This window comes from Ascidiella aspersa, chromosome 3 (assembly GCF_963924565.1).
Source record: "Ascidiella aspersa chromosome 3, kaAscAspe10.2, whole genome shotgun sequence".
Lineage (NCBI taxonomy): Eukaryota > Metazoa > Chordata > Ascidiacea > Phlebobranchia > Ascidiidae > Ascidiella > Ascidiella aspersa.
Genome location: NC_139449.1, coordinates 36,168,659 through 36,183,295, shown reverse-complemented (window position 1 = coordinate 36,183,295; position 14,637 = coordinate 36,168,659). Strand labels below are relative to the sequence as shown.

Genomic DNA, 14,637 nt, shown 5'->3' with positions numbered 1-14,637 from the left:
GTTTTTTGAAGTGAACAAATCTTTGCTTAGTCGGAACTTCACAACAATCAAGGCCATAACACAAGTCGTGCTAAATTTTACGGTCAATATTTACCAGTGATGGTTCGGCCGAAAGAGGGACAGCAACATATCTGGTTTGGAACGATTACTGCTATATATGGCAATTTTAACAATCCAATTAAAAAAATTAAAAAACAAAATAAGTGCTCACAATGTTCATTTTATCAAAAGCGACAAAACGTAGCGTCACGCTCATAACCAAATTGCCCAAGTCATTTTTTACAGATTTCAAAGGTTTTTAATTAAGTCACTCCTTGTTACCGTCCCCATCCGTAGAAAAGTGCTTGGGTCATTTATAGGTCATTTTCCACTCGCTTGTGCATAAAATGACTCAGGCACTTTTTCTATGGATGGGGAGGGCAACAATGAGTGACTTAGGCAAAAACTCTAAAAATCATAAAAAAATTACTTAGGCAAATTGGTTACGAGCGTGACGATAGGGTAATGCATTATAGATGGACAGGGTTGTCACATAAATTTATCAAATAAATTCAAAGACATTCACAGACTTTTCAAATAGGTTTTTAAGTTTTTCAATGCCAAAAAATACATCACGAGGAGTGCTCTGCATACATTTAAAAGTAAACACTATGTTACCATCGTCGATACAATATCAAATAGTTCAAAAAAATGTTTTACAACAGCCATTTCTAAACAGCTGGGCATTCAATGAAATCAAATACTTTAGAAAAACGTGGAGGTTTTAAAAACTTTTTAATACGTAAAAACAAAATCATTTTAAAATTGAAAGACTTTGTGGCAACCCTGAAGAACGTGCGGGCTTAACTTAACCAGTTGAAAGCCAAACATTCAATTTTACAATAAACGCTTCCGTATTTCGTGCATATCACACAGCAAACAAAGGCCCTCGAATTTCTAACAAATGCCTGAACCCAGGCCCTAACTTGGACCGCAGACCCCCGCTTTAATCGCGCTTTTGAACGCGCGGCGTCGTTTGTTAGCTCACGAAGCCACCCCCGGGTACAAAGGCCACGCTTTGTTGGTTGATCAAACACGACACCGAGTAACCCCGGTTGCTGGGGTTACTTTGGGTCAATATTGGGCGGGGCCGGAAATTTAACGCGAACGCTACTGTTCCAGGCGCCGTAAAATGAAATTTAATTCGACCGAATTATGATAGTTACCATGATTACAATAAAAAACAATCCTGTCTTATCAAATTAGTCGGAAATAGTCGAGTTATAGTCAATGATAATATAAAGTTACCTTAAAAAATCAAAAAACTATTTAGGTAGATCACTGAATTAAAAGGGATTGACCTTGTAAGTTAAAGCACAAATTTATTTTAAAAATTAATCAGAATTTTTAAACCCAAAAATGATGAAAAGACATTAAACTTGTTACTGCTAATTATATGTTCCGGTTAAACATGAAAATCTTAAGTAACGTTTCGATTCTTGCAAGACCAAGTTTTTGCAAGATGTAAAGTAAGCTAAGCGTTAACTTGCAAGAGCGATCTCAGTTTAGCCTAGCAAGGCTACATAATGAGCAGCAGCCACAGCAGATACAGAATAAGCATCGGCAGTAACGGCATGAGCAGCAGTTGTAGCTACAAAATAAGCAGTTACAGCAGCAGCAGCACCAGCTCTAAAATCAGCAGTTACAGCAGTTACAGCAGCTGCAGATAGAGCATTAGTAGAAGCTGCAAAATGTACAGTATTAGAAGCTACAGAATGAGCAGCATCTAGAGAATGAGCAGCAGCAGCAGCCAACGAGTGAGCATTATCAGTAGCTACAGAATGAGCAGCATCTATAGACAGCAGCAGCCAACGAATGAACATCATTAGTAGGTACAGAATCAGCAGTTAGAGCTGCTACAAAAGGTAGATCAGTAGAAGCTACAAAAAACAGCTAGAAAATAAACAGCAAGGGTAGCTACAGAATAAGATGTAGTTATTGCTAGTAGATAGAGAAAGAGCAACAGCCAAAATGAGCAGCAGCAGCAGTTACATAAGCAGCAGCAGTAACGGCAGACAACAACAAGTTGCAGCTGCACTGGGTCAAAGGTAGCGAACATGCCGAGAGTTCGTGTTACAATGCACGGACGTTGTGTGCCGAGATATTGCCTCTGCGGCAATTGGCAGCCACTTTCGAAAAACTTTAGGTGCTTTGAGTTTAGCTAATTACTTATTTACAGCTTTGAACTATTTATGTTGTGCTTCGTCAAAAAATTATTTTTTCTTAGTTACTGGGTAAAATTGTTTAGTACTTATCATTTAAAATGATAAACTGGTTGCAGACAAAATTTGGAATTTCCTTAAATATTAAAAATATATTAAAATTTCTATGGTCAAATTTGTAATTTTAAGTCGCTAAAACACGTAGAACCATAAATTAGTTTTATTTAAAATCATAAACCCTGGGCATATTTGAATGTAATTTCTAACCTGAATTACAAGAAAATTTGTTTCAATAAATTTTCTTGATGCAATGAAACGCAAAAATACTTGTATATAAAATAAATGCGTTTCAAAACGGTAATGGACATTTTGGCATTTAAGAAACTTTAAAACCCGTGAATTTATTTATTAAAAATAAGCAATGATAACCTATTCAACTAAATGGTGGCCTTTGAAAAAAACTGTTTTCCATAGTGTAAATAAGGTTACGTCACCGCCACATTATTTGTAAAACACAAGTGTATGGACCAGGGGTTTCAAACCTTTTTTTACCGCTGACACTTCGCATGGACCCGTGTAGGCAAGAAATATTGAAAGATGAAATCATAATACAAATAGAGTCCAGAAATGTGCAGTTTCCCGTCCCAAAAATGTGAAATGAGGTCCAAATATTATCAGTGCAAAGACATTTTATTTTTACTACACTCTTTTCCTTAAAAAATGATGGCCTAAATATACTGTACACCAAAAATTCAATTAGGCCTTCAAGGGCCCCCTAAAACTAGTTCACGTACCCCAAGGGGTCCATGGACCCCAGTTTAAGAACCCCGGGTATAGACAGAAGAAAAATCACTTACTGAACATGCCGGTCAGCGCTTGCTTGAATGCGCTCCTAGTGACGGTGTCAGCGCACTTGTACAGGCCGCTAGCTGGCACTCGCGGGTAACTCCCGGTGCGGAACGAGGAATGCTGTAGAAGGTGGGAGAAGTTTTCCCGGTTGTCGCCCGTGTTCATCATCCCGATCTGGATTCAAAGCAAAACAACTTCTGATTAGTTATTGTTACGTCACAACCGCTTTTGTCCAGCATTCAGTGACATATCAAAGCATCCTGGGGAAATACTGTAGGCAAATTGAGAGCTAAACAAAGCGGTCGCAATGCCCTTTTTTTAAAACTTACTATTTCTGCCAAAATGTTTTTTTTTTAATTTGTTAAAAAGTAGCATTAAACTATGTCACAATGAGCTTAGGTATGACAACACTTTTTATTGGTGAAATTTTGCCGAGAATTTGAAAACAGTCGTAGAATTTAGGCTTAGAAAAAATGTATATTCTACAAAAAAGTGCTGGAATTACTTAAAGCCTTAAAAAGAGATTAAATAGAAGGAAAGCAGGTGGGAAAGTATAGAATAATTTTCTAACCGAACGGTAAAAAAATTCTAACGGAAACATAAACATTGTCAGAAATGACGTCACAATGTTACGTCATTCAAAAGAGTAACCTTAGAATATCTGAGGTTAGCCTTAGGAAACCTGACGTTCGATGTCGTGCACAAATATGTAACTGAAATTGGAAAACATAGTTTTGATAGATGGCCTCATCCTGGCTTGCACTGATTTCAAAGGTCTCTCATTCTCCCAAAGGGAGATGGTGCCGCCACTTGGAGGTAGGGCCCGAGTTAAACTGCGCATCGGCAGAAGGTCAACATTTTCGCCTTTTTGGTTATGGTTTAAGGTGTAAGCAATAATTTGAGTGTCAGTAAGGTAATAATTTTAGTATTTTACTGGCCAAAAAAAAAAGGTGTTACAGGGAAACAAATGGCACAACACAAACCCCACAGTGATCCGGTTAAAGACCCCCGTTTTTTTGTTTTATTTTTTTTTGCTAACTAAAAGAAAGCAAAAGCAAAGTTAAGGGTAAAGGGGGTAGTGGCTTCTTCTTCCCATTGGCCAAAAAGGTGGCCGGGAATGCCTGAAATGTCAGTAATGGTTCAGGCCCAATCCTCAGGAACAGCATTCCCAAAGGGAGATGGTGCCGCCACAGGGAGGTAGGGCCCGAGTTATAACCGCGCATTGGCAGAAGGTCAACATTTTCGCCTTTTTGGTTATGGTGTAGGACAGGTAATGGGTAATAGAAATATAGTGTCAGTATTGGTAATAATTTTAGTATTTTACTGGCCGAAAAAAACCCCGGTTTTACCCGGGGAAAAAAAATGCCAGGACACAAACCCCACAGTTATCCGGTTAAAGACCCCCGTCAGGTAAGTATGGTTACTTTCACATCTGCACAAAAATTCCAAACCAGCTTACCAGGAAGCACTTAATGACTTCAAACGACTGTCTTCTGTAAAAAGGTTCGGTTGTCGGACTCTTCAGACACTTTAGGGCGCTAGAGATGATCTCTTGAACCTTGAGAAAATAAAACAAAATGTGATGATAACCTTATCTGTAGAAGCATAGGATTTTTCGCTAAAATGAACAGCAATTAAAAAGAAATATTATAAAAATAAATAAAAAATTATATTAATCATTAGAACGATCTGGCTGATGTTTAAAAATCTTAACTGGGTGCGTACCAGGAATTTTTTATCAATTTGACTAAAAGTTAAGTCATACTACTTTACTTTGTTTCGCAACTAAAAAGTATAAAAAAGTGTACCCTAAATAAATCACTGCCTAAAATTATTTCATTTTTCTTTGGTAAACCGCCGCTATCAAACATGTGTTTTATTTTCGCATTTTGTTGTGTGCGTCATTTGAATATCCCTTATAGTAAATGGCAAAGTTCGTCCGCCGGTCGGTCGCTGGCATGTTGTCTTAAATTAAAGAGACAGACAGACTGCTCCTCTTAAGCGAGAAGCCGGGCGGTAGGGGGAAATAGAAATGAAGATAGCCGGTACTATACATTTATCCTTTATTGGTTAGAGTTAAACTGGTATATTATCTATTTAACCGGGGCAACGCTTAGTACTTCATCCAGTTAATATTGAAAAGCATGCGAAAAACACACATGAAAATAACGCATACCGGTAGCCTAATTTATCAGTTAGAATTAAACTGGTATATACTCTATTTAACCTGGACAAACCTTGGTACTTCGTCTAGTTATTATTAAAATCATGCAAAAAAACACAAGAAAACAGCACATACCGGTAGCAGAATGGGAGTTTTGCAATCGTTGAATGCGATTTTGAAGCAGGGACCGATAGAGTCGGAATCATCGAAGGCGAGACTTTGCGCCTCTTTCAGCATCTTCCTGTTCGACCCGCCGAATTTTCCCAACACACGAAATGCCACGTGCGCGATATCGTCTGACGGGTTCCGCAAGGTGCGCCAGAGAGCTTGCATTAGCTCGGCGCGGACCGGCTGAAAGCGGATGAGCACGCGGCGTTACGGATCGGCGGTTTTTGCGCGGGAATTTTTTTTTAATTTGAAAGGGCTAGTTATCACCAGGCTTGTCAGCATCTTGATGTGCAATAGCCTTTAAATATTCACGGTAATTTAAGTTTAATTAACTGACATACAAACTCCAAAAGTTCCACTGTTTATGGTTTAAGCTCTCGGCAGTTAAAAGTAGTAAATTTAACGATTTTTGCAGAAAGCTGAGAGCATTTTAAAGCACGACATAACTCACAAGAGCTTATTCAGTGTAAGCTCTTGTGAGTTATGTTACCGAAGTCTAAGTCTCCTAATTATTTCTGGCTGTAAAAAGAAAAAAATGTTAACTTTACTTTACCTGAATATGATCGTAAAGGAAATCCGGTTGTAAGTTGTCAACGCACAACTCCAGAGTACGTAAGCCCTGGGGAGAATAAAGGTGTACTTTAAACCATAACTTTTAACTTTTTGTGTAATGTAAGACTACAATTTTCAACGTTTTTTGTTTCAATCTACAGCAAACAAAATCCGGCTTAAATTGATACAAAATATAACTATAAAAAAAAGACCTTATTGAAGGAATTTTCGATTAACACCCAAATTAAAAACTTACTTTACAATTACATTTTAGTGTATGGGGGAACATGAAAAAATCTTTGAAAACCACTGAGCTAGAGTATTAAATATTCGCATCGACAGAAGGTGAACGTTTTTACCTTTTTCGCGATGTTAGTGTAAATGCTAATCTAAACGAGCATTTTTACAAGAGAAAGCCTACCTGTGTTATAAGGGTCTGTGAGCCGTTGAGCGCCGATACTAGTGGGTCCATAAGCATGGGAAGGTACGGTAGCAAAGAACTGAGTCGGACTGGGACGGTGAGGCAAAGTTCAACAAAGAGGTCCTTCATGTGCTGCTTGTGAAGTCCGCTCTGTAAGCTGTTCAGACCTGGAACAAATATGCCGTGAAAAGGAAGTTTCAAATAATAAATTAGACGGGAAATGCAACCAGGAACTAATTGTAAGAGAAAAACGTAACTGAAAAAAGAAACAATTTTGCAGTTACGCAATTAAACTTACAAAAAGCTTTTTGACTTGTAGCAGCTTGGGAGGAGCTTTAGGATACTTTACCAAACGGAGCTTAATCCAGACAATAGTTACAATATCTATAACCCCAAGGTTAAACAATAGTTGTTCCTTTTGTTATTGGCTCTCACCTCCGAGCAAATTTGGTAGGAGCGAGATTTGTCATAATTAAATCTTATAAAGACACAAGATGGCGGCCATTTGGCACTATTGCTGTAACCCTAAATTTTTTTTAATTTAAATCATTATAGTTATGCAAAAAAAATTTCTTTTTTATCACGTATTGATGCGCGAAGGACAAATCAAGTTTGCCGTTATGCAATTAAACTTTAAAGCTTCTCACCTAGCAGCAGGTTTGGTAGGAGCGTTAGGATAATTTACGTAAATCTAAATGGAGCTTAATCGAGACACAAGATGGCGGCCATTAGTTATTATCTCCATAACCTCAAGGATAAACAACTAGTTTTTCGTTTTTGTTTTCTATCTCTCACCTTGTCGTAAGTTTTTTAATCAAGACACAAAGATGGCGGCCAATAGTTACAACAGCTACAACCTTAACGTTAAACAACTGGTTTTTCATTTTTCTACTGGCTCTTACCGTGTAGCAAGTTTGGGAGGAGCGAGATCATATTTAAATCTAATAAAGATAGAAGATGGCGGGCATTAGTTATTTTATCCATAACCTCAAAGTTAAACAAGTAGTATTTCCTTTTTAAATTAGCTCCCACCTTGTAGAAGGTTTGGTAGGAGCGGTAGGATTTAAACAAGAAACAAGATGGCGGCCATTAGTTACAATAGCCATAACCTCAAGGTTAAACAACAATCGCATTTGTGTTAGCTCTCACCTTGCAGTAAGTTTGGTAGGAGCGGTAGGAACTCCTGGTAGAGAGAGTCGTGGCTCCCCCCTCCTATGGATCGGAAGAGCGCTCGGAGGAGGAGGAAGTAGTTGTAGGGGTCCTGGGCGGTGTTGGCCAGCGACATGGACTTGGTGACGATCGTGTGAAGGTGGGGCTTCAACATCTGCTCGTTCTCGTTGGCGAAGAGCGACACGGAGCCGAAGACAAGCTGTTGGAAGGAGGAGGAGGAAAGAGTGAGAGGCAGTGGGAAAAAAACGAAATCACATTGCTGGTTGAATTTTTGAAAGGCGAAAATTTTAGGAAATTGAAAGTCATTTTTTGAGCATGACATAATGGCTGGAGGTTGTAGTTAGACGTATAATAGCAGTGCTACCTACTTTTGTATGAGGTTTCATATTTATTCTAAGTCTAACTGCAATCTCAAGTCATTATCTTAAGATTTATTTGAAACGTTTAAAATACTGTCTACTTCTGTATAGGCTTTGATGTTTATTTGACGCCCATACAAAAGTAGGGAGCATTTTGTAAACGTTCCGAATTAGTATTAAGATAATGGTTGGAGGTTTTGGTTGGACGTAGAATGAAAATCATAAGGGGGGAACATTTTGAACGTTTCAAGTAGATCTCTATCTATAAGTTATGTAACAGCAAAATAATCTAGCAAAGCTAGCAATTCAGGTCAGACACATTAACCAGATCTTAAAAGATATATATATATTTCGCCAAATGAATCGAAGATTTCATTCGAATTAAGATATACTGACGATGCCTTAGTTGGCGAAATATATATATCTTTTAAGATCTGTTTATAGTGTCTGACCTGAATTGCTAGCTTTGCTAGATTATTTTGCTGTTACTGATCAGGAATTAAGGTCGACATTTATCTTGCAAGGGTCAAGGTGATTTCTATTTTTCACATATTCAGTGCAACATATAAGTTATGTATAAATATTTGTAAAATCTATTAGGTTAATATAAGTATTGTTTGGTTTCACGCTTTTAAAACATAATCGGTATTAGTTAAACCTTATTGTATGGTACTGATTTATACATGCATGATCGGTATAATATGAACAAACTACATCACATTTCAAATTTAATCATGTTTGAAGGTATAAGTATGGTGACTGCGCTTATAAATTGTTTCCACAAATCAAGGTGCTGTTATACTAACACATATGCATTCGAACTTATTGTTATGAACAAGCAGCAATAAATTATTATGATTTTCTGAAAAACACAATAAGCTTTGCTGTAAAAATTTAGCTGATATTTAGTAAAATCCTATCGCTTGTTGTGGAGCCCAAAAAACGTCAAAAAAAAAATATTTCCTAAGAAATTAATTGTCGATTATTTCAGAGTATCGGATTATTTAACATGAGGTTGGGAAGCCATTACGATGCTATAATATCGGACCACCCTAGTAACCAGGGCTGGGGAGCCACCGTAAAATAGCATTAGCTCCGGCTCCAGCTCCGGAGCCATCAGGCAATTATTAAATGGCTCCGGCTCCAGCTCCGGAGTCGTAAAACTCAATCCTTTGGCTCCGGCTCCAGCTCCGGAGCCATCAAACACACACCCAATGACTCCGGCTCCAGCTCCGGTGCCACCAGTCACTTATTCAATGGCAAGTTTTAAAAATTGCTTTTGGCTAAATAACGTTGGAGATGGAACAAAATATAAATTCTTAGCTTTAGCACCACAAATTGTAAAATGGCTTTAGCTCCACAAAAATAATAAAAATGGCTCCGGCTCCGGCTCCAGCTCCACAAAAATAATAAAAATGGCTCCGGCTCCGGCTCCAGCTCCACAAAAAAAAATAACAATGGCTCCGGCTCCGGCTCTGGCTCCAGAGAAAATGCTTAGCTCCGGGCTCCGGGCTCCAGCTCCGGCTCCGGCTCCCCAGCCCTGCTAGTAACAGTCGTATATGTTAGCCCAGCGTGATCCAACTGCAGGCCCGCGTGCCAAAGTTGGCCCGCGAGTTAAGCTTTTTTGGCCCGCGAACTGATAGTCAGCTTTGGTTCAATCTGGCAATATTCAATTTTTTTTTTTTTAATTTTTTTGGTGTTGAAATTATTTCATAACTACCGTAACTGAACAAAGGTATACATTCCATAAAGTTAGTACATATACCATAGACTATGTATAATTTGCCAGCAATAAGTCTAAGAATCGCAATTTAAAAACATTAGCCCGCAAGATAAAAAAAAAACTTGTTTTTGGCCAGCGATGAAAAGAAGTTGGACCACCCTGCGTTAGCCTATGGCGATTATGAATATCTGTGTTCCTAACATAGCCGTATGAGCACCACAGGCTCATGCTACCACTGAACAAAACGCTGTAACGCAAATATATTGGCTTGGTAGCTTATTGTAATGAGCTCATAAAGTTCCAAAATCTTATTGCCCCATTTCTCGAAGACAAAATAATGCTTACCTTGAATAGCTTTAGGTATAAATTGGACTTTTCTCCCGGCACGCCCATGTCTTCCAAGCGATCTAACAAGAACTCGACAAGTATCGTAGCGAAGGTGGCAGATGTATGGGGACTAGCAAGGAACGAGTTGGCAACCATCTGCGTCACAATCAAGGTGTTACGTCACAAACAAAACAGATGCAAGCCGAATTTTTAAAAATACGTTGACCAGGACAACGTAAATAATAAAGAGAAGTTTAAAATGGTTCAATAGATTTTGGAAATAATTGGTTCAGGAAATGCGATATCCCAATGATTTTCTCAACCTTTGTTATCCGGTTGACCCCCTTAACCGCTATTTAAAAACAATTACCCCCTAAAAAAACAGCACTTGTAAATTTGTCACTATACGAACGAAAAGTATATAAACTGTTGCTACCAGACATAGTAATACAAATCAAAAAAACAGCTCCTCTGGTAACTGTAATTCATACGAACGAAGTATATCACCTCTTTAAAATTTCAAGCTGTTCAGTCGCTATATTAGTATAACTTAATCTACTTTATTGAATAATATTTAAAAAAAAACAATATCAGCAACTGTAATAAAATTACAGAAAGCACAAAACGCATTGTGACGTAATAATAAGGAACTTGTACTCTTTAGATATAAGTTTGTCCCGCTTGCGAAAAAGGCCTGTAGTGTTTAGATTTAAAGATAAGGGGACGCTTTTTTTAAATAGTGAGCTTGTAGTTTTAAAGCGTGCACAGTAACTTACCTGTAATGTGTAGTTCTTGTAAATCCGATCTACCACGTATGTGATGGTTGCAGAGAAGACTTCCTTGAACGTCTGTGGGTTCATCATGGTGAACACGCAAGCGAAGTGCTCCAAAACCTCCTTTTCTTCTTTTATCCGCATGGTGGGGCAGTTGGCAGCCCGCACAGTCGCTTGGCCGTTTGCGTTTAAAGTTATCTGAAAAAAAATCCGTAATTTAGTATTAGCTGTAAAACAAAGGCTGAATGACAATGACAAGGAACTGTTTGAATTCTGCAAAATTCACTTAATGTTTTTTCGGGCAGTTGTTTTTGTATTCTACGAAGGTGACTCCCTGCCTGGTAATCACTTATATATAAAGTTAGAGTTTAAATTATGAATATGCAACTTTTGCCTGCCACATACATAACCTACAGAAGAAAAAAATACAATACTTTACAGAAAATATCTGATTACCTAATTTTATTCAGATTTTAAATTTTTGAGTTTTACTTGTTAAATTCCTATAAATATTAACTCTGAATTGTTCTTAGTAATTAGGTCAGACATGAGGCAACATTAGGGCCGCCAAAGTTTGCAAATGTATCTAAGAATTTCACCCGTTTAAACATTTTTTTTATTCTGTAAGAAAGTGCTTTAAAAGTTATTTCATATATCTGGGTTTAAGTAAAAAAAACTTTTATTTAGCAGCAGAAGAGTTTTTTTGGCTCCACTTTGGAAATCAATGTTCTAGAACAGTGCTTCTCAACCTTTTTTCTTTCGTGGCCCATTTTTGTTGCACAAACATTCTGTGGCCTAATAAATGTCGATGAAAAAAACAACTATGAAAAAGGTTTAGAACAAAAAACAGCAGAACATGTTTCAAAACAGATTATTTCTTTAACCGTGCGATATACTAGCTGCTGAACGATAAATTTATTTCTGTAAAATTAAGTGTAGGGACACAAATCAAATTTAATTCTTTATTAAATCTAGCTTTATAAAATTGCTCTATGGCCCACTCAAAATGTTCCCATGGCCCATTAGTGAGCAATGGCCTACCGATTGAGAACCGCTGTTCTAGAATCTAGCCTTTGTTGCTTTTTTGGCAAAATGAGGATACAAAATGCTACAACGACTTATCTTACCTGGTAAATGTCGAGGGCTTTGAGCGCATACTTGACAAGTTTCACGAAGAGTTCAGTCTCCTCAGGTAAAAACTGCTTGTTGGACGACACCATGGGGCTAATCTGGGTATTTCCCGACACATCCTTGATGCTGGTCCCCTTGCAGGACCCCGCGCCCCAGGTCACGGTCTTCACCCCACAGACGAGGTTACGCACCAAGTTTCGGCAGTCTGATACTGATACGTTGGCCAGTGACTTACCATCGTCTGGGAAGACAATTGACAAGTTCCTGAGTGTTTGGTTCAGTCATAATGACCAGTGTCACAAAAGGTTTTGGTTTGAAAATGCTGTTGTAAATCTAAACTGTACCATACAGTATGCCTTCGGAAAGGCTTAGCGAAATCAGTCGAACTGGATTATTTCAGTTGCTGTACCATAGAGATAAGAATACATTTAGTTAGCTTTCATTAAAGCGGTACTTTGTATTTTTTATTACTTTTCGTTTACTTCTTGGTATTTGGTATTGGTGTTTAGAAAATAAATTTGCCTTTGAAGAAGTAGTTAGCCCATTGAACGTTTCAAATATCTTTTTACTCAGGGTACTGCTAATAAAAGTAGTAAAGCGTGACTTCATAGCATAACGCGAAAATACAAAAACGGTTTGTAATTAGAAGTAAGAATAGCAAAGCTCATACATAAGGAGGTAGCAGTTGAAACGTCCGAATACATCTTTAAATTATTTTCAACATGTGTGGTGTGAGCTTTGATATTCTTACTGCAACCTCTAACCATTATGCTTCGAACTGTTAAAATGATTCTTAATGATACAACTTTTTTTCGACAAGAAATAACCGTTAACTCAATTTTGCAACAATTTTAAGGAAATTGCAAAAATCTTACCTGACTTCGGGTCCTTCTCTGCTTCTTTACCCCCAGGAACGGGGGTAGAAGGGGGCACCGGTGTGGATGGGGTGGCGGGGGCAGTTGGGAAAGCCCCTTGACTGGTGGAGGTTGGTGTGGGCTGGGCAAGTAAACTAAGTTATTAGAGATGGACCGATTTTGCTTTTTAGGACCGATACCAATATTAATTTTTATATACCCAAAATATATTTAAAACTTTAAAAGGCCAAATTTTAGTTTTTCTAGTTATATCCATTAAACTTTTAGTTTGCATATCAACTTTGCAGGCTGCTAAAACTTTTTAAGAGGGACTTTGTTCAATTTTTAGCTCTATCACAATTTCATAGTAAATATCGACCAAAATATCGGTAAAAATGTACCGATACCAATATATCAGTAGAAGCAAAACATCTATCAAATAAATATTGGATTTAGGAATTCTGTGAAACTAGGTTTTTTATAATTATCATAGTTTTAAAAAAATCGGAATTTCTTGGCGTAATTTTAACCCACAGGTATCAAGAAAAATAAATTGCTAGAAAAGTTTATTAAAAGGGTATAATAAGTGTCAGACAACCGCGTATGGCGTTGTGATAACTTAAACACAAAAAACGCTCTTTATAGAAACAATTTTAGTCCCGAAAAACTATTTTTGTTTTGACTTCTAAATATCATGTTATTATAATTTATACAAAGTTGCAAAATACTTAAAAAGAGCAATTTTACCAATACACTTACAGCGCTACTGGCGCCTTCGCTTGTTGTGACAGCTGCTGAGTGACTAGTGGCGCTTGTGGAACCTGACGAGCTGCCACTGGCACTCGTTGAACTGCCAGAGGTGCCAGTGTCAGCGGCGGATTGCTTGCATTTGGCGAAGAGTCCTGGAAGCACGTGTTTTGTGATGGTTCGAAACTTGAGAACGAATACTTCAAGCATTTTCATCAGGATCTCACGACCTTGTTGCTGCGCAAATAAAAAACGAGATATATTTTGCCGTTATTTGCGGAATTCAGATTATTTATATAATAGATAAACATGAGTTGGAACGGATTTAAGATCGGAAACAGGTCGACTGGGTTCCATTTATTGACCAAATAGGGACACTACTTTGCAACTTAAAATCCATTAAGAAATACTACCCGAACGCGTAGGTTGTTGAGTAATGGCTGATGTTCGACATTTATCATGTCTGGCCTTTAAACATTGTTGAAAATTATTTCTTTGTAGAATAAATTTCAAATCAAGTTTTGACTCGTACCACTGCACTATAGCTTCTCGTTTTTATATAAAAGTTCTCAACCAGTGGGCCATGGCTCACTGGTGGGCCATAAGAACATTTGAGGTGGGCAACAGACCAATTTAAAAAGGCTAGATTTAGTTTCATTTGTGTCACTATATTTAATTTTACATGAATAATGGGTTGGAAGGAATAAAAAAGGAATGTAATTTTATTGTTCAGCCGAAAGTATCTCACTAATGCACGGTTGAATAAATAATCTATTTTGAAATATGTTCTGCTGTGTTTTGTTCTAAACCTATTTTACATTTTGTTTTTGCTTAAAACTTTTGGGCCACAGGATTTTTTTGCAACGTAAATGGGCCACGAAAGAAAAAAGGACCACTGCTTCAGACAGTTCCCAAACCGTTTTTTTCCACTCACCGGGCACTTTTCGGCCTCACTCTTCGTGGTTATTCCCTCCACCAAGTTGAGCAGGAGTTTGCACGAGATCGTTTGAAATGAACTTGCAAGCGAATCGTCGTGGACGTTCTTGGCGAACAAGTGGACTGCTGAAGAAAGCTGTGGGAAAGAATATGAAGATTTTAAACTACAACGTTCAACTGGTTCAACGGTTCTTATATGAGTAAATTCTCATATATGAGTAAAAATTACTAGCTAGAAAAGTGCTTATTATCATGAAAAACA

The 14,637-nt window shown here is 37.8% G+C and overlaps 1 protein-coding gene across 1 annotated transcript in view; it reads right to left on the bottom strand.

Moving 5' to 3' along the window:
• The window catches only part of LOC146162763 (transformation/transcription domain-associated protein-like), a 91,213-nt gene that overhangs the window by 69,113 nt on the left and 7,463 nt on the right, over positions 1-14,637 (bottom strand). The window contains 12 exon segments of the mRNA XM_083384260.1: positions 3,059-3,224; positions 4,510-4,608; positions 5,350-5,565; positions 5,936-6,001; positions 6,356-6,522; positions 7,505-7,724; positions 9,953-10,090; positions 10,711-10,905; positions 11,835-12,079; positions 12,714-12,737; positions 13,448-13,676; positions 14,374-14,511. Of these exon segments, the coding sequence (XP_083240386.1) occupies positions 3,059-3,224; positions 4,510-4,608; positions 5,350-5,565; positions 5,936-6,001; positions 6,356-6,522; positions 7,505-7,724; positions 9,953-10,090; positions 10,711-10,905; positions 11,835-12,079; positions 12,714-12,737; positions 13,448-13,676; positions 14,374-14,511 (1,903 nt within the window).